Source organism: Lampris incognitus, chromosome 3 (assembly GCF_029633865.1).
Source record: "Lampris incognitus isolate fLamInc1 chromosome 3, fLamInc1.hap2, whole genome shotgun sequence".
Lineage (NCBI taxonomy): Eukaryota > Metazoa > Chordata > Actinopteri > Lampriformes > Lampridae > Lampris > Lampris incognitus.
In genome coordinates this window covers 72,100,270-72,121,828 of record NC_079213.1, presented here as the reverse complement: position 1 = coordinate 72,121,828, position 21,559 = coordinate 72,100,270, and the positions used below count along the sequence as shown (strand labels likewise).

Genomic DNA, 21,559 nt, shown 5'->3' with positions numbered 1-21,559 from the left:
TCTTAAGTGAAAAGACCCATTAGTTTAGAGTTTGGCTTTTAGGCTTGCCAATAGATTGGCCTAGATAGACCAACATCAGACTTGCGCACCCTCACTGCAAAGGTGAAAGGAACTCTCTGAGGGTAAGCTGTGGGGGTCATATTACTCAGTGAACTTGTATCTAAGAGGAGTATAGAATACAAACCTCATTCTTCATCACTGTAAACATCTTGGCTTATGAAAACCGGATGTCCGCAGATTGTATATCGTTGTACCTGAGTGTGAAGAATTACTTGAAGGCTACTAGCGCTAGCTGAATCTGAGCCGCTATGATGGGAGAGACAACAAAAACAGTGCAATATAATCATTTGAAGCGATTAAGTCCTCGCCGCTTACTATATTGAATCGACATTCTCCTGCTCACAGTCTTTCCCACAGCACCTACACGTACCAGAATCCATTTCGCGTAAGCCTCTGTATCGCCATCCATAAAATCCTCTGTGCTAGTGTTGTGGGACATCATTTCCACCATCGGAAATGTGGCTTAGCCAAGAGAATGAGGATGTGTTTTTTTTTTTTTTTAATGGTGTTTAGAGTACATTAGAGTATTAGAAACCCTGCTAGGCTGTAGTTTTTCCTGTTGCAGACTGACATCACGATATGTCACTTGGCGGCCAGGAAAAAAAACTCGGATTCACTGTCGAGGTGCAGAAACGATCAGGAACAATTGCAGGTGTTCTTCATGTGCTATCCCTGTCGCAGATAGACTAAGATAATGTTGAAAATGGGCAAATTTTCCCTTTAATGAATACCCGGTTCTTAGAAGTTTGGAACTGGTTCTAAGTCAGAACCAGTTCTCGATACCCACCCCAATTGTGACACTATGGTTTAAATGTTCGAAGATTGGTGAAGAATAGCAGCCCTCTGCAAAGGTGTAAAATTATCTTCTTACAGTTATATTCTATACCATAAGCTCAAGACAGTCAGAGGCACAATATAGCGAAATGGAGAGTTTAATGAATCTCTTCTATTCTATCGACTTCAATCCCTGCTTTCCCACCTATATCTCATACTTCTTTCTCCTCTTCCATCTCTCACCCCCCATTTGCCCCTTTGCTATCTTTTTCTGTCCTTCCTGTCTCCTTTTCCCTCCTCTTTCTCCCCTTTCGTCGTCCCAATTATGTTGGGAGATGTGATGGATCTACCTGAATCTGTGATGGTGCCTCAGGGTGTTGTAAGTTAGCCCCTATGCTATTACCCTAGCCTTTCCTGTGGAACTACAGCAGGAATAATTAGAGGAAGTCTTCATCACAAGGGACAGCCCACTTCCTTCACAGAGAAACAGAGACAGGGATTGAGTGAGGGAGGGAGAGAGAGAGAGAGAGAGAGAGAGAGAGAGAGAGAGAGAGAGAGAGAGAGAGAGAGAGAGAGAGAGAGAGAGAGAGAGAGAGAGAGAGAGAGAGAGAGAGAGAGAGAGAGAGAGAGAGAGAGAGAGAGAGAAAAGGAGCGAGAGAGAAACCCTTGGAAAACTGGTTACCCATCAGGGGTGTAACTCTGGTGTTGGCAGTTAAAGCTGGGAGGTAATTGTGAAATATATGAGAGAAAATAGAGGACATCATCCTTCTATTCAAAACAGAGATTTTCTTTCCTTGTCTCTTGCAGAAAAAGCATCAAGCATTTAGTATGACGTCTTGTCAAAGTTTGTAAAAGTTCAATTTTCACTTAAGTGTAACAGCTAATAGTAAGTGCAAGGCTGGAGAAGAAACAGGTGTGCAAATGCTGGATGTATGTAGATGTGTGTATACTGGAATACTGTAACCTGGAAACTCATGGTTTCTCCATCATGGTACATTAGGATTTCTGTCAAACTCTCAATATAGCAGCATAAATCAGTGAAACCACTTAATATTTCATCTGGTGCTCCTGGCTACAGACATGGGTGTACAGTATGCAAGCATGAGTTTCCACCTTTTAAGCTGTATGAGTATGCATAAATATTCTTACTAGTGAACAGACACATGCATGCCTGCCCACACACACACACACACACACACACACACCACAGTGTTTAGGCACAAAAAGAATTACTCAAAGATTTTCATTGATCCAACCATGTGCTCTGACAGGGCTACAAAAGTCTTTCCATCTTCTATGCAACAGCTTCAGAACAATAGGGCCAGTGTGATCTGCTAGTGAGGTATGTCACTTTGACAAAACCTGTCATTCATACATTCTCTTTCTTTCCTCAAAACACACACGTTTCCTGTCTTTCTTATAAACACACACGCACACACACAGTTATGCACAAAAAAACCATATATATGTTTTTTCACACACACACACACACACACACACACACACACACACACACACACACACACACACACACACACACACACACACACACGTGTGTGTGTCCAAAATCCTGTATTTACACATAAATTGGAACACTTCCACGTATGCAAACATTTGCACAAATTAGCCAGAAACAAACACGTAAAAGCATTTATCTGTAAGCTAGTGACAGTTAGCAGGGAGCAAAAATGACAGTTAGCAGGGAGCCAAAAAAAAAAAATGGCCCCCAGGCACACAAGCTTAGAATTATGGGAAATATTTTCCTTCCTTTTGCAGACACAATTGCCCAAGGGTGTTTCCCTGAATCTAAATATTGTAAGAATCCTTTGTCTTGATAAGGTAACAGTTGAGACTCAAAGCGATGCAACAGCTTGCACGAGGCATTCACAAAAGCAAAGCCTCATTAAATTTAATCTGCATCAATGATAAAAAAATGTCCATCTGTATTTAGTATGTGAGTTGTACATTTATGTACTTATGATGGTTTGAGCTATTTATCACACACAGATATTCGCTGGTGGAAACCACATTGTGGTTAAAGTATGAATGGCCATCTCTGTTGGATTTTTTTTTTTTTTTTAGTCATTTGTGCTAAGGCAATTTAATGTACTACTAATTGGTATGATTTTAACCAGACGGTGATTTCAAAGATTTGCTAAACTTGGTTGAATTATTTCCACATATTAATGATTTAATACAGAAAAGAGAAAACAAATTAAAAATTGTATAGGAACTCTCACCCGCCTATTTCATGAGCAGCTCTTACTTTATGTCCATTCTCAGAGAGAGAGAGAGAGAGAGAGAGAGAGCGAGAGAGAGCGAGGGGGGGTGTCGGAAGCAAGGAGAGATACAGGAAAAGAGACAGTGAGAGTCAGGGAGAGTTAGAAGAGTGACAGGATGCAGAACTGAATGGATTTGACCTTTGGGGTTGGTGCTATAGAGCCAGACCAGCCTCTTGACATACCTGAATTAAATCCTTGTTAGAAGCCAATTAAGCAAAATACTAATCCAGGCCAAATTAAACAACCCCCCCCAATCAGCAGCGCTTTCTTCTACCAAAATAAAAATGATGAGAGATCAAATTGAATGTGAGAAAGCTGATCTCAACCATCTTTTTTTCCCCCTGTGTGTGTGCATGTGAGCGTGTGTGTCTGAGCAGCTGAGGAGCTGGTTCCCAGGCCATGGACCACCGGAGTGAGAAGTCCCAGCTCAACAGCAGTAAAAGCAGCAGCCCCAGGCCCTGTAAAACAGGCAGGCTGAAAGGCCAGAACTGGATCAGGTCTCCTTTCAGCAAGATGGTTTATATGAGGTGCATGAGGGAGCCGCATGTGAAGGTAAAGGGATGTAATTGTTGGCATTCTAATGCCCTGGATGCATAAAGCCAGTGACCATAAGAGGAGACAAGGCCACATGGAAGTGATTAAGCTGTGCTGATAAGCATCTCTTTTTCTCACTGTCTTTTTTCTCTCTCCTTAACTCTTCCAAATACCCTGTCTCTCGCTCACATTTAAGCCTTAACCCAAACAACAAATTATAAAAGGAGATGCAAAGCAGGCATCTACAGATAAGCATCGCTCTATGCATGCGCGCATGCACACACACACACACACACACACACACACACACACACACACACACACACACACACACACACACAACTGAACAGCACCTGCTAATGACAGCATGTAGGTGTGGTGAAAGTAGCAGTTAAATCGGTAGTTGTATTCATGCCACATGGTCCGATGCAAAAGTGTTGGTGAGTGCAGGACTAAACACTGGGATATACACGCACAGCTTAACACATGGAATCACTGTGTACTTGTGTCAAGGATAAGAGTGGCAGGAGTATATAGTGAAAGACAGAGAGACAGAGACAGGGACAAAAGGAGAGAGACACAGACAGATACAAACAGACTGAGATGTGAATGTGCATGTGGTCCTGCATACAATAAGCACGTGTTCATATGACGTGTGGCCCTAGGAATGTTCTCTCAGGTCTGATGACTCTGTTTTATATATAGCATGTGGTCATGGAAAGCTGGCCATTTAATATGTTGGCTGAATTGTGTTCTTTTTTGCCTCCCTGCCCACTGTCACTGTGCCACGGGAGCAACATTCACAGTCCACAGCATTCACAAACATTCCACGCTGTTCCTCCTTCACGAGGGTAATTTATTCTTGGATGGTCCGCAATTTCAACTTTCGCTTAACAAGAATAATATATTTTTGACCAAACTAAATGAATACATAATAGTCATGCAGCAATTTCGAGTATGTCACAAACCACCAGAATAACACTGCATGGCAGACCACCATCATTGATTATATCAGTTTTACCAAATAGCAAAATTGGAACAGCAAACTTGTTGCTACGCTGGATGGCGGCTTGTTCCAACAAAAAAAAAACCTTCCCCACAGCATAAATGGTAGGTCTCACTCAACACTTCACTTTCTGTCAAACAATGTTTCGTAGTAAGTGTTGAGTGTAAATTAACACCAAATATCCCTCTGAGGAAGTCGCCTAGCTGAAATGTAAGAGTGGTGTTGGTCCTGATAAACTCCTCCTCAGCAGAAAAAGACCATTCCTGTCTCTTCTATCATCCATCTGCGATAGTCACTGCAGTAAGTCCTCTTGGTAAAAAGTCATCTGGAATTGACATGCCCTTACTTGAGTACCTTGGTTCGTCACTAAGTCCCATTATTTTGGCCACTGCTTCTCTAACAGACAAGCGTCACTCAGCTGCCCTTTTTGGTCTATAAAGGAGAAGAGAGGCGACTTTAAAAAGGTAAGCGAGAAGGACAAGGGCAGGGGAGAGCAGTTTACAGTGCTCATTATATGCCAAAACATCAGACACATTGTTACTGCTCAATACCACAGAAAGGCCAACCAATACAAATAGATGTGGGTGGGGTGGAAGTCCAACTTACACACTTTCTGCACTGCTGCCATACATTGGTTCCGCTACTAAGAGCCATTTTGGAAAAGCATGCAGTACTAATATGCCATAGTTGCAGGGGGAGGGGAAGGGCCCTCTACAATAAAATGACTACCACTGCATCTACAGCCTGAGTATGATTTACCCATCATGTAAAATATGTGTCGAGTCTCTCTCAAAGGGGTACAGCCATGCGTTTATCCAAACTGCACATTAGACAATTCAAAATGAATAGTACTAAGATTCAACCTGCTTGTTCATTAGAGGAAAATGGTATTAATGAAGGTACATTTACAGTGCTATGCCATGTGGCGCACACTTAAATTCATATCCCTCTGCTTTTCAATATAGTGGGATGAACATCAGAAAGGATGGGCTGACCAAATTCATATGTCTCCTACATATGGACCTTCTATACTGTACATTACCACATGATACTACAAAGCTCCAACTTCTTTCAACCAGAAGTTCTTCTGCTTTATTCGTTTGGGATACAAATTAAGTGACATATAATATTGCCCTGGGCCATGTGATTATGAAACCATAGTACTCATATCATGCGGTAACCCCTCAGAAGTGAGACCTGTTACCTATATTTTGGGTCTCAAACCATGATTTACACAACACTGCCATAAACTAATTCAATCGCCACAGAGCAGCAACTGAAGGTTTTCTTTCCAGACGCCGTGCCAAACCAGTATCTCTCCACAGTGATGGATTTCACTACCACACCTGTGTGCAACTTCCAAATTTCTCCACTATATTAGTTCAACAGGTAGTTTAGTCTACGTGGTTTGAATTTGAAGCATACATTACTGCTATGTATGCACTCTTAACGATTCCCCTTTGGAATGTCTTTGTCTATTTTCCAAAGAGAAACCATATCCCCTGTATTCTTGCCTTCGTTAGGCCATCGCTGAAAGCCAGAATGAGCCCAGCTCGCCCCGCGCATACCTCCTGCACCACTCTTATTGGAAAACTGGGATACTGCTCAGAGGAAATGCCAGGCATATTCCTAAAGAAAAAAAGGGAGTAATCTAGACATTGAAGTCAAAGAAGAAACTATATTAAGTTAAAATTAAAGACATTTTTGTCATATTCAATTCATAAAGTCAAAAATCAGAATCACATGGGGTTATCCGTGCAGCAGACAAACAGAGGCGATGGGTGATACTTTCAGCCTGGTTTGAATAGAGCTATGATAGCTGCAGACACAAATAGGGTACGTGATTGTGTGTGTCTGTGAGTATGAGTAGGAAGTCTGTTGTGACTTGTGAATGGTGCAGACACTAAGTGACTGACATTAGATCCAGTCTTTGCGGGTAGCTCCACTCGCGTGCCACATCACATGTGTATGTATGTGCACGCGTGAGTAAGTGGGTGATTGTATTCACTTCCAGAGGTTGCACCTGTGTCGTATAAATCCGCCAAGAGCTTGCTCCTGTAGCAAAGCTACATTTCCAATAACAGTCACAGAGAGGGCTCGAGGCAAAGGGTGGAGAGATGGCTACTGTACATTGCAATAATAGAGCACAGCTGTGTGTGAGAGTGTGCAAGTGTGTGTGTGTGTGTGTGTGTGTGTGTGTGTGTGTGTGTGTGTGTGTGTGTTTGCATGCAGAGGCATATGGGAATGCGTGTGTACATCCTTTCCATGTGTGCACGTGTGTATAATGGTTGTCAGGGGGGCTTCCACAGACAAGCGTGTGGAAGAGAGAAGGTTGACAAGCGGCTCGTAAATTTAAGAAATTGGCCTTTGATTGTGTTTGGCTGCAGCTGAAACAAAGCAAATTACTTTTTGATGGACTGAGAGCTGGGGATGAATAAAATCTCAATCTGTGTCACTGAATACTCTACCTTTATCCTTCATACCCTGTATTCTAACTACCCAGCTGTCCCAGGTATCTGACTTGAGGTCGGCATGTCTGAGAGGGAGAAAAAGTAGCATACACAGATGTACCGAGAAAGGGGGACAGAGAAGGGGAGAGAGAGAGAGAGAGAGAGAGAGAAAGAGAGAGCATAGGAGCCGGCTGTGTGAGGGCCCTGATTGCCTCTCTGTTTTAACTCTGTGGTTTCACTCTGGAGTTCTTCTTCTCTCCTGGGAAATAAAAACATTCTTGTTTTCCCTCCAAATGAGCTTCTTGGGGGCAGCCAGATGTGCGGGAGGGAGCGAGGGAGGGAGGAGGCTCCTCTCTTCAGATTAAAGTCAAGGGATGGGCTAGGGGACCTCCAACACCAGCTCCTCTCCTCCAGGAGAAGCAGCCCGCAACCTAGCCTTTCACCCCTGACCCCTGACCCTTGCCCTGACTAGGGAGACAAGGGGGGCTGTAGTGGGGCACCCAAGAGTGTAAACAGCCGACCGCCTCGAAGAAAATGACTTTGTAGAGCCATGAAACAGTGCAGTCTTTGGCTCGGTTGGAAATAAGCCCACCTTTCAGATCCTGCACTTACATAAGGAGTGGGGCTGACAATGTTCTTGGTTCACAATGTCTTTTGTGCATCTAAATGCATACACTTGCACATGGGTGTGTTTATTCATAAATATGTGTACGTGTGTTATGTGTGCATGCATGCATGCACATACATGCCTGTGCATGTGTGCAAATGTACTGCGTATAGACTTGCAACTGTACAACAGTTCTTATTTTGGTCTACCTCCATCTCCATCTCCCTGAGGTAACAGAGAGGATTGCGTCAGCCATCTATTTTGGCCTGTCAGAGAGCAAGGAGGGGAATACCATCAATCCATTTGGGAGCCGGCAGAGGACCACCGGCAAATATGGAGGAGGGATCGGGGGGGGGGCAAAGACATGAGCCCTCAGTCGTGGGTGGAGAGATAGCGAGAATCGAAGGAGGAAAGGAGGACGTGGTGGTTGGGTAAGAAGGTGGGGTAAGCGAGGGAGGGAACGATGGGTAGGGTGAGAGGGATGGAGGGAGGAAGACGCGTGAGGTGTTAAGAAAGACAGGATGAGCCAAGATCGAAGGAATGGAGAGAGAGAGAGATGCAGGAGAGTGAGAGGTGAAGAGAACTGAGGAGTAAAAAAGGAGGGAGGGATGAATGGCTAGAGCAGGCCTTGAGGGAGCAGTCTTAGTACAGGACGTCCTAATGTGTTGGAATGCTACAACCTCAATCCAAACCCCTTCTCTAACCAATCTTAGTGAAAAAAAGTTTCCTCTCTTTTCCTATCTCAGGTTCCAGGTAGGTGAGAGAGCAACCCGAGTTCCCAGGAGAACAATCAATCAATGTTGGTTCACACAGGGGTTTCCCAACCCCTCGTGCTCAAGGTGTTCAGAGTGTACACAGCCAGCTATGCAGGCCAGCATGGCGTGGCATTCTTCTCAACAGGAAGTGGTTCTTTTTTCTCCGCTCCCAGACCTGACATATTAGGAAACCAATCCATCGCCCTCATAAAAGCCCTCACTTCCTGTCTATACAGGAAGCAGTCACTTGTTCGCTTGCTCCCGATACCCTTAAGCGTTCTCTCCCTGTGACTGCTCTGCCAGTCAAAACATGGTTATCAATGAGGACTAGAGCAGAAATGTGACACCTTCAGTACGTCACTCGTACTCTGAGATACAGCGCCGAGACTGAAAAACAACATTTGATTCACGTTAAACAGTAAAATCTAACGAGGCTGAAGCTGTCCATTCACACAAATATCAGACCTCAGGGAGCTGGCTGGTTCAAAAGAACAAGGAGTTCACATCAGGCATCTATTTAAGTACATCTCCAACCCTCACACACACACACAGAGCCGCACACACACACATAAAATCTCACAATGCCCGTCTCACAATGTCTTTTCAGCTTGCCTTCCTTCCCCTCTTTCTTTTGCTCTGTTTTCGTTCTTCTTTACAGTCACTCAACCTCATCTGTGCTTTTTCCCAGCAAGCCCGAGTCTCATGTTACCTGTTGCAAAAAACATACAAGCTAACGTAAAACGAAATGGAGCGCTAACAATAAACTCTACGCCTGCCTCCTGCAAACAATCATCACTCCTCTGTAGTGTGTGCATGTGTGTGTGTGTGTGTGTGTTCCAGAGAGAGAGAAAGAGCGCAAGAGAAACATAGTGTGCTAGATGTACACAAAAGAAAGAAAAAACTCCCAGTGGTGGCACACAAGGGAATCATTTCATCTCTCTGCGACTTTACTATCTATACCAAAGACTAAAAACCCCCTTCATAATACCTCACCCTAATTGCTCCCTCACCCCCACCCAGAGAGGTGCTAATCCAGTGCTGGCTGTAAAATGTCAACTCTGTTTCCTCTCCACGTGAAATATGCCCCTGCCCCCCAAACCCAATCCTTTACCCCACCCCCAACTGAGATGCTCAACTCTTTTATGGGTTGAACCTGGAGCCTGGGATTATGGCAACATTTGACCTTCCACCTCTGCCCCTCAAAGATGACCCCCCCCACACCTATTACTGCTACTAAACTGCCACTCTCCCACTATTACCCAATCCTACGGCTCACTTAAGGGGGATCCCAGGTAATATGAGAACAAGATGGCTGATCTACCTGCTGTAATGAAAGCTCAGGAAAATGGATGACAATTACAGAGGAGGGAAGTTGACCTGGTGTCCGAGGGCTAAACCCTCTCAGCCCATCAGGTCCTCTTGGACACCAGCAAAAAAAAAAATTAAAAAAATGCTGCTTTACGTCTTCATGGTTGACTGCTCGGTCCCACCCAATAAAAGAAGCAAGGCAGTACGACAGCAGGAAGCTGCAAGACAATAATGTGCTATACAGTTGGTCATTTGGATGCCTCACCTCGGCACTAAACGGAGTTCTCATTTAGGCATGGCAAGGGATGAAAAAAAGACAGAAGGAGAAGGAAAAACGGAAAAAGGGGAAGAAAGAAAGAAGTCACAGAGAGCCCCAGCCAGCGCCCCACCTGGCCTTGCCATGTTTATTATTACCATTATCCAGTGGTAATGGGGAAAAGTTGAAACAAACACTGGTGCACCTGTTAATTCCACCCCCGGGGAAACGGGCCCGCAAACTCTCCAGCTATTTCCTGTGGCCTTGGGGAAGGGCAGCCAGGGTGCAGGATGGGCAAGCAGAACCAGATGATGGGGTGTTTGGGGGGATTGTGTTAGGGGTGGTGGAGAAGAAGGCACACAGCTCAGTGTACTGGCCATCAAGGAGGGGTCATGGAGTAAAGGTTAGGGTGGGGTGCAGGGCCACACCAGAGGGGGGTTTTGGGGGGCAGGTAGAAAAGGTTGAGCCCTTCATATGAGGAATCTGTTCCAGACCCCAAAGCTAAATGACAGATTATTGGATCCAGACAGTGGGGTGAGGGCTAAATGCATATGGGTGTGTGTGAGTGTGAGTATGAGTGTGTGTGTGTGTGTGTGTGTGTGTGTGGATTGCATTACTCTGCCACCAGCCTCACTTTCAGTATCATTACCTCTGGGCCCTTGGGCTGAGAGCAGGAATAAAGACATTGGGATACAGTGAAATAAATACACAGACGCTCTCGTTGGCCCACCCGCTTGCTTTTCTTTGGTGTGAAAACACTATTCCTCCACTCTCACTATCCTCCGAGTCCTCCTCCTGCTCCCTCTCTCCCCTCCACCCCCCTGCCGTTCTGTGCTGGGGAGAATTAGAAAGCATAACAGCCAAGACGTCCACTCCCATGGAACACCCAGGTCGCTTCTCGCCCCTCCACTCCGCTTCCTACTCACACAGCAGGCCCTCTCTTTTCCCAAGCCCCTGTTTCAGAAGGGGCCAGTTCACCAGCACACTGCACTGCTGACTTGGGCCGTAAAGAAGGCCTCCAAGTGTTGGGGCCAGAGCAACTAGTGAAATGGGGCATGGAGGCACTGAATCTGACACAGCGAGAAGATGGGGGATCCACATAAAGCCAGCCTCAGAAGGGCATGGAGAGGGCAGGAAGTGGCAAAGAATAAGGGGGGCAGGCAAGGAAGAGATGAGGGAAGAAGGGAATAGGAGATAAACAGAGAGAAAAGAGCAACGCACGTCTAAAACTTGAAGGGAAACAATCACAAATTTCAATACACACACACACACACACACACATATATATATATATATATAGATATATATATATATATAGATATATATAGATATAAATCCAGTGATTCAAATAAATTCTTTAATAGACAATACAAGCCTGTTTCATACCATAAGCAATCACTGGATTATTTTGCACCTTATTTGTTGAGCACTTTTCCTACCATTGATATATATAGTAGGGATCAAAGTTTATGTTAGCGGGACATACCGGCTTTTAGCCAGTATCACATACAGTTGTATGGCAGATGAAAATACCATCGGCCAAAATGTCCCGTTGGAAGTATGCCAAATAAACATATTAATAATTAACAGCATATTAAATAGCCTAATATTGTATGACTGACAAAACAGGTTGCAGAGACAGACTTATATTACGTACAAATTTGGCTTGGCAAAGCTGGACAAGGTTGCCAGTACAATTCCAGTGTCTAGTGTGCCTGCAGAGTGTGGGGTCTCACTCCAAAACAGAATAAAAACAGCCACGAGAAGCCGCCTCACTGAAGAAAAGGTGACAAAGTTGATGAGGATTATGAGTTGTTTCAAGGGGTGGGATGGCTTCAACTTTGCAGAAGCAGCGGAACACTTCCATTCTATAAAGTGGCGCCACAAATAGGAGGGAAGAGGGAATTTAGCAAACGGTTTCACACCAACCAGCCAACTATCTTTATTTAATAACTGCTTCATTTAATTTCAAGTTATTTAAATGTTTGACAGGCTTTAATTTAATTTAATATACAATAGCAAGGCTATTTGTTTTATTTTATTGTATATCCTTCATAGCCTATGATAAAATGCTCATGGCAGTTTGAGTGTAATTGTACTGTCAACAACCAAGCCTAAAAACAAGAAATAAAGTTTCCTTTCTGCTGACCACTATTAATGAAATTAATTTGTTGGATCATTGCATTTCTGTTATGTGTGCTACTATCATTTAAATGTTTTGCAGGCCTATTTAAAACATATATCTGGTAACTTTTATACTTGGCCGGAAATCTGTAATATTACCGGCCCTACTGGCCATCCATAAAAAAGTCTAGCGTAAACCCTGGTAGGGATAACCCTGGACCAGAAGCCATAATATTGAACAGTTTTCTGTGTGTCTTCTGTGCATCACTTGCAGACACTTTTCATGCCAGTGGCAGACACTGGTGTTTTGTGGCATTCACTACAACAGTTGTATTTGGCATTGTTATTTGCATTTTTTTATAGAATGTGCAATGCAACAAATGTTCCAAAATTCTCAGCAACCCTCTCACATCAACCAAATCACTCCACTACAAATGAACAGTGAAAAGGGCAATGAAAATCATCTCCATCCCACTCACCCAGCATATCATCTTTTCCAGCTGCTACCCTCTGGAAAGTGCAATAGATCACTGCTCACCAAAACAACCCTTTTTAAAAACATCTTCTTCCCCACAGTAATACAGACTCTGAATTCCTCCCTTTAACTTTTACATTTGTACCCAGCAATTGCTGCTGCTTGTGTGTGTCATTCTTGTGGCTATGTATTTCTTGTGTAGTATAGATGAAGCTGTGTTGTGCTGCATCCCATGTTGATGGTCATTGTTCTAACTGTGCATTTTTTATGCTGTAGCAAAAGCAAATTCCACCAGCCTGGCTGCGTGTGGTCATTAAAAAATATGAATCTGAATGTAACCTATTTCAATGTACCCTGCCACAGACAGCGGCAAGCCAAGGTTGCAGTTTTCAGATTCACAGATTGTACGTCAGTAGCATTACTAATGGACACTTTTCCACATAATATTGATGGCATTTCAGAGACTTCTCAGTGTTATGGCTGCTGATGGGAGTGTTAGCTCTACAACCTTCTCCTGGATCGCCACCTTGCTGTGGTGGAGAAGCTTGCGTGTGCAAATGATCCCAAGAGCTATGCTATCTGGAGCTTGGTTCCTGGTAGGGTCACCCAAGGCAGATCGGTCAAGGGGGAGATTCCAGATGAAGCGCGATCCAACAAAGACCTCAACGGCAGAACTGGCGGTAGATTTCTCCAGGTTACAATGGCACTGAAGGCGGATGAAGGCTGCAATGGAGGTTGCCTCCCCAATCATCTTGGTTCTCCATGCCATTGGACTCTGGCCACCCCCTGCTAAGGACCATGTGGTGGCTGCAGGCGCATCAGCCTCTCCAAAGGCGTCCTCCTGCAAGGGAATCAACCCTTAAATATCCTGGGTCAAAGCCCTGTGGTGATCAGGAAGGGGTGACGGGGGCAGGATAGTGAAGTCTGGCAGCCCCTAGCCACAACCTGGCACACAGGCAGTGGCTGTGTGATCAATCGTTAACCCCTGGGACTGAGGCAGAGGGGCTTCTCGGCTACTGCACCCACGACTGAGCAGCCCTATTTAGGATCCGCTCTGCTTACCCCAGTTGGGGAGGGGGCTAGAAAAGGTCCCCCAAAACATCGTCTGACTGTATTGACCACCACATCCAGAGGGATCACCATCAGGCGGTCAGAAACAGAAACTCATATATTTTGTAGCCTGGAACATACAAACCCTCATGGACAATCAATGCAGCAATCGACCTGAATGGCGTACTCCCATCATCACCTGAGAGCTGAGGAGATTCTGGATTGATATTGCTGCACTCTCTGAACCCGATTGGCCAACCAAGGGCAGCTGAAAGAAGAGAAGGGTGGTTACACAGTCTTCTGGAAAGGAAAAGCAGCTGATGACCTGAGGATCCACGGTGTTGGCTTTGCCATCAAAAACAGCCTTACTTGCCACCTTGCTTAGCTTCCTTTGGGCATCAATGAATGCCTGATGCCAAAGCAACTGGCGCTTGTAAATAACCCAAGCATCACTGTCATCAGTGCATATGCTCCAACACTTGACTCACAAGATGAAGTAAAGGAGACCTTCTATGCTGACCTGGACAATGTTCTCACCAAAGTTCCCAAGGAGGATAAGCTAATCTTGCTTGGAGATTTCTTTCTTTCTTTCCCATTTCAATGTGAGTGGGATGAAATTATAATGTGTAGAGAGGCATAATTGGCGAGGAAAGAGTTGGAAACATAAACTCCAATGGCATCCTGCTGTTAACAACATGCTCAGAACACAGTCTATCACAAACACACTCTTCCACCAGAAGAACAAATTTAAAACAACATGGAGGAACCTCTCGTTATAACACTTGGCACCTCATTGACTCATTGAGAGTGATGATCAGTGCAGATGACTGCTGGACTGACCACTGCCTTACCCGTTCCCCCCTGTCCATCTATCTTGCCAGAAAAGAAGAGTGCAGAAAAAGCAGAGCCATCCAAAACTCATCCTCGAACAACTGACTGATATCTCCTCTCGTCAATAGTTCCAGGTCATGCTCAGTACATCAATGCCCAAGCAGCATCCAGATGATACTGAAGCCACTGGGATATGCTCAGGACTGCAATCACTGACACCTGTAAAACCACTCTTGGACATAAGATGAAGAACCACCAAGACTGGGTTGATGAGAATAACCTGGAATTCCAATGGTTAATCAACATGAAGAGGCAGGCCTTTAAAATCTTGCAGAATGACATCAACTGTCAAAATAATGAGCTGCCCATGCAAGAGCAAAGTCAGCTGCCCAAAGCTGGGTCATGGAATTGAAAAACCAGTGGTGGATGAAGAAGGCTCTTGAGATCCAACACCTTGCAGACTCTGGGGGTACCAGAGCCTTCTTCGACACTACTAAAGCAATATACAGTCCCAGCCACCACTGTCTAACCCCCCTTCACCCCAAATATGGGCACACACTGCTAACAGACAACAAGTCAACCAAAGAGAGGTGGAAAGAGCCCTACCAGGACCTTTAAACCAGGACTCTAGCCCTGAGATGAATGGTCTCCAACACCTCCTTCAACAACCCAAAGAGAAAGACATGGCAGCACCACCTAGTCTAAGAGAAGTCCAGGATTCCATCAGGAAGATGAAAATCAACAAGCCTGCTGGTCCTGATGGAATACCAACGGAAGTACTAAGAGCAGGTAGACCTACAGTCCTCAGACATATCACTGCCCTGCTATGTAAAATATAGGAAAAAGAGAAATTCGATGCACTCATTGTCTCTATCTTTAAGAAAGGGAACAAAGCTGAGAGTGGAAACTACCATGGCATTTCCCTGCTTTCTACCACAGAGAAAGTTCTGGCTATGGTCTTGTCCAACAGACTCCTCCCAATATCAGAGGAAATTCTGCCAGAATCCCAGAGCGGCTTTCATCCTAACAGAGGCACCATGACATGATTTTTACCGCTCGCCAACTCCAAGACAAAACCCAGGAACAGAATCAACCACTGTACATGGCCTTTATAGACTTAACCAAAGCTTTTAATTCCATAAACCACCAAACCCAACTAGTTCTGCCAAAAATAGGCTTTCCTGACAAATATATCAGAGTACTATGACTACTACATGACAATATGTCAGCTAGAGTGTTCAGCAGCTATGGAGAGGTGACAGAGTCCTTCAAGTTCCACACAGGAGTTACACAAGGCAATCATTGCCCCAACCCTGTTTTCTGCCTTCATTGCCACCATCTTCCACCTCACTGGTCACAATCTGCCTCAGGGAGTCGCAATCATATACAGAACTGATGGGAATCTTCTGAACATTAACAGATTCAGGGATACAAGTAAAACCACCACCGCATCCATCATTGAGCTATAGTACGCTGACGACAGTGCATTAGTGTCCCTCATAGAAGAGGAACTACAGAGCATACTGGATGCCTTTGCAAAGGCATAAGAGCAGCTTGGCCTGGCGCTTAACCAAAAAGATCCATATCCTCTACCAACCCCCACCCAACAGAAATATGCCTGCTCTGCTCCCATCCATCTCTGTAGACAACACCAGACTCAAAAACGTTGAACAGTTCCCATATTTTGGTAGCCTTTTCTCCTCCAAAGCCAACATTGACATCAAAATACACCATCGTCTAAGTTGTGCCAGCCGGCCCTTCTCAATGTTGAGAAAAAGGGGTTTTGAAAACTGTGACCTTCAGGCCAGATCAAAAATTCTGGTGTACAAAGTGGTAGTGCTGCCCACCCTACTGTATGGGTCAGAAACATGGACCACATATAGCAGGCACCTGAAGGCACTTGAGGCATACCAACAGCGATGCCTCAGAAAGATCCTTAAGATCAGCTGGGAGGATAAGTGAAACTACTTCAGTGTCCGCAAGGAGGCCAACATACCTACTATAATTGCCACCATTGCACAACTATGGCTGAGATGGACTGGCCATGTCCTCCGCATGCCTGACTCTCACCTCCTGAAAGAAGTCCTTTTCTCTCAGCTCGTAACAGGACACTGTGCCCCAGGGGGCCAAAAGACGCGATATCAAGATAATATCAAGGCACATATCAAAAGGTTTGGCATCGACCTTAACACCTGGGAACAAGCAGCAAAAAACAAGGAGCCGTGGAGACTGGCTATCTGTGAGGGTGCTACACGTTACAGCCATGACCTCCACCGTGCTGCTGAAAACAAGCATAGACTCAGAAAGGAGCGAGTTACCAGAAAGGCCCAAACCACATTCTCAACCACTCCCTCACACCCTGGCCCACATTTCCCCAAAATATGCAGCCCCGGGATCAGCCTCTACGCCCACCTGAAGACTGATAAGTTACCAGAAGGAGGACAGTCTTACTTGACCCCGAGTGACCGCCAATGATGAATATGATGATGATCCATCCATTCATCCATTATCCAAACCGCTTATCCTGCTCTCAGGGTTGCGGGGATGCTGGGACCTATCCCAGCAGTCATTGGGACAGCAGGAAAGGAGGGCGACACCCTGGACAGGCCGCCACAACATATTTATATACACCAATATAATGTTACAAATTGTGATTGTTTCCCCTTCATAGTATGACTGAAAATACGAGTCCGATGTCTACTGGCAATTAATTCTCAGTTTGCAAGAAAGGTCATTAAGTCAGTTATCATGTCACCAGCGAATGGGCAGGTACCGTTGTGTGCCATTGAACAGTGCGACAGGGCAAGCTGTCTGGGCTCTCTGTCAGTGAGTTTGGGGCCACGGTACATACACGATACCTACAGAAACAAGCAAATTGACAAACACATGGTGAAAATAAAGCACAGAGCTTCCTAATCGAATGCTGAACAGGATTACCTTAGAATGGGGAGAGGGAGTGAGAGAGACTGAGAAATTGGCAGAACAGAGAGAGTTTTAAAGGGAAAAAATCTACCATTTTCAACACTATCCCTCTATACACGTTGTAGGGACAACACCCCATCAGCAGTCATAATACTAAGCAGCCTTCTGCGTGCCTCTGAAATGCTGCAAAAATTTTGCAGAAAAGTCACTGGTGGACAATCTGGGAATTGCCATCTTTACATTGGCATTTACTGCATCAGATGTATGTAGTTATTTTTTACATTTTCTAATACAATATAGCCTATTTCGATGTAGACCATCAAAAGTAGTAGCAAACCAAGAGGTAAAGGTGGTAGTTTTAACAATCATGGAACTGTGAATATATAAAGAGACAAAGAGAGAGATAATATTGAAAATCGTGATTGTATTCCTTTAAGGTCACAGAGAGAAAGGGACAGACAAACTGGCATAAATCGAGACAGAGGTATGTTGTTCTTTTTTGGGAAGTGGAGCTGTGGATGATTTACAGGAGCAATTAAGAATGACTCTAAATATGGTCTGACCAGACAAAACCACAAATCAGTGGAAGGTGGCTCACAGCCATCATGCTGTGATCTAACACCACATTCTCTCTTTTTCATAACAATGTCGGGTTATTCATTACATGACATGCAATTCATTACTTATCCATTACATTACATCTCATCTATGTACTGTGCTGTGCCATCTCTATATCCATGTTTGTAAAAATAGAAGGGAATCACATAATTCCAACTTAGTCGCCCAACTGTGCTTGATTTCCCCTCCTTAACCATCTTTCATGAAAAGTGTATGTCAATTTTGCTGATCGATTCCATGTTTACGTAATGTGCATTTGTGTGTGTGTGTGTGTACATGCACACCTTGTGGCTTCATGTTCGCTAGGGGCCCATGCCGAGAAACAACCCAAGAAGGCTGATGCCACCCTCGCGACCCCGGCCCTGACTCTATCACCATGGAGCCTTCCTGATTTACAACCATGACCCAGAGCCATGGATGCTTTTGACTCCACACCCACACATACCAGCACGCACGCACACGCACAAACACACACGCGCACACGCACGCACGCACGCACGCACGCACACACACACACACTCATTCACTCCTTTCCCTCCCTAGCTGTCAATAGCAGTGACCCTCCAAATGGTGCCAGGAATGTTGGAGCCCCTCGGTCACCTGTGTGTCTCCTACTGCAAACTAATGGAAATCTAAATAAACATGAAGGAAACAGCGTGGTGTACGGTTTGGAGAACTGTCACATGTATCAGCCACAACCTAGAATAGGGTCGAGAGATATTACTACTACTACTTTCGGCTGCTCCCATTAGGGGTCGCCACAGCGGATCATCCGTTTCCAAGGGTTGAGAGATATTAACAAAATCAAATACAGTTATTTCCACTGAAATCAATAACGTGATGATATTATGGGGATGACTACTGTTGGTTTAATAAGATTATTACAAATAAGAATTTTTGAGAAATGATCATTAGTAATGTTATAATGATGACCAAGCTGTTCATTTCATTCAGCTAAAACAGTCAAACAGATAATTTCAGAAAACTGCATGACTTTACTTGAATTCAGGCTTTAAAACTGGGAAATGACAATATCTGTTATATCACGATATTATGATAACCAAAATCCCAGACCCTTACCTACGTAGTCTCACATCACAATATAAAGTACATAAATTTATAACATATTAATTAGCGTTTTTTTCCCGAAACCGTCAATGGCGTGTTGTTATAAGTGCTCAACTAATGAGGAGCCGAATGTATTTGAGTGTGTAAACACACAAATTAATATATTAATTATAAGTATATCAATCATAATTATATTATCAATTATGTTAACAATTATATTAATATATAATATATTGCCCAGGCTTGCCTTGGCATAGTCTATGCATCTAAATGAAAACCAGTTCAGGAGACCAATTCATTCACCTGATATGGCAGATTAACATGTTATTATGAGATTATTATTAAGATTTTATGATGGCAGTTGGTTAACCGAGTGTTAAGGTGGCTGTAGACACTGAGTTTACACATGCTCCTATGAACTCCTATCCATTATGTCCAAAGTTCTGGTCCTTTGTAGAGCATGCCTGATATGCCTGCAAAGAATTGTGGGATACATAGCAACTGCTCGCCCTCTTTGGTCAATGCTGCAGTATCAAAGTAATCTCATGGGATTTCTTTAGATAGGGCTAGAAGAGAATTTATTTTATTTTGACACTGATATGAGCACATTGTTTTTCAAGTGTTCATGGAATGTTCAGCTAAATTATGTTTTTGCCATTGGAATATTAGTTGTCATCATTCTTGAGCGCTGCAAAAATGCTTATTTCTAACAGTGTGGGTTTGTTTGAAAGCCCATTCAAGAAGTTCATTCATTTGAAAGAAAAGCCCCCATTGCACTGTTTGGGATATTGTATGACCACTGACTTTGGATTCAGTCTCGGGGTTATCGTTGTACTTTAACGTTGAATTTAAGAGCGAGAAATCCCATGGCGAACATAGAGCTAACAAATGAAACAGTAACATCATAGGTCCATGATCTCTGTAAAACACACACACACACACACACACACACACACACACACACACACACACACACTTCAGACAGAGTGACAGGCAGATGACTCAGTGCAGTGGAGCGATGCCTTGTAAAGAGTGTGGGAGCATATGGGGTCTTGGGGAGGGTCACTTGTTATAGTACCCACACCAACCTTAAAACTCTCACAGAGGGACAGGAGGACAGCTGGTGGGTTATATTACACACTCACAAACACAAACACAGGCAAACATACACAAACAAACACGTGGAAATACACACATAGAGGCACACACACTGAATGGGTTTCATAAGCTCCCTTCTATCGCTTGCGCTCTCTCTCTCTCTCTCTCTCTCTCTCTCTCTCTCTCTCTCTCTCTCTCCCTCTCTCTCTCTCTCTCTCTCTCTCTCTCTCTCTCTCTCTCTCTCTCTCTCTCACGCTCACACACACACACACACACACACACACAGACACACACGAACACAAAGACTCTGTTCAGCACTCTGTCATGCCCTTGGACCCACAGGGGAGGGATAAACCCACTGGACACACTTCATACGTGTGTCATGCATGAGGCCTGTAACCACATATATATCCAGCAGCTATATGCCTCACCTTCAGCACACATCAAAACGCCCAGGGCCAACATGCTCTCCTAGCTGGGAAGCGATGGGGGGTGGGTCGGGGTGGGGGGGGCATTGTACTGATTGGATACAGTTTCACAAATGATTGACAGAACAGTGAAAATTTCCTGGATCAGTTTGTTATTGTTTATACTGGGTCCTGGAATAATTTGGCTATGATAAGAAGAACCGAGGACAGTTGCATGCCTGTGCTTAAGTAACTGTTGGATGTGTGTTGATACAGTTTGCTACAGGCCCCTTGTCGTCAGGTCTGTCGTCAGAGGCTGAGTGTGTGAGAGAAGAAAATGAGTCTCTAGTGCAGAGAGAGCGAAAGAGACTGAGGGAGAGACAGCGAAGGAGAGGCGAGAGAGAGAATGAGAGTCAGAGAGAGAGAGAGAGAGAGAGAGAGAGAGAGAGAGAGAGAGAGAGAGAGAGAGAGAGAGAGAGAGAGAGAGAGAGAGAGAGAGAGAGAGAGAGGAGAGAGAGAGAGAGAGAGAGAGAGAGAGATTTGATTTTTAAAAGTACATTTATTCGGATTACATTCCAGTCCAACAGCTGACATTCGAACATAATCATCTTTTTATAATCCAGCTCACAAAATGAAAACAGTTTCAGGAAAAAAAAACCATTGAGTAGTCTAAACAGGTATTTGTAATAACAAACAGAATGTCAAACTTAAATCAACTCTACTTGCAGAGAGAGAGAGAGACAGACAGAGACAGAGACAGAGACAGAGAGAGACTATGACTGATTCTGAAACTAGTTGCTAACCCGTCACAACTGACTGGTTCACTGTCAGCACGCCGCTGTCTGCAGGAGACTTTGCGGTGCAATGTACTAGTTGACACTAGACTAAAGCATTAACACCCTCACACACATACGCACAAAAAGCAATCCCCCCC

At 44.3% G+C, this 21,559-nt stretch overlaps 1 protein-coding gene across 1 annotated transcript in view; it reads right to left on the bottom strand.

Moving 5' to 3' along the window:
- Positions 1 to 21,559, bottom strand: part of gmds (GDP-mannose 4,6-dehydratase) — a 133,898-nt gene that overhangs the window by 23,232 nt on the left and 89,107 nt on the right. Inside the window, exon 8 of the mRNA XM_056276796.1 lies at positions 13,881 to 13,949. Within this exon, the coding sequence (XP_056132771.1) occupies positions 13,881 to 13,949 (69 nt within the window). The remainder of the gene's footprint in view (positions 1 to 13,880; positions 13,950 to 21,559) is intronic.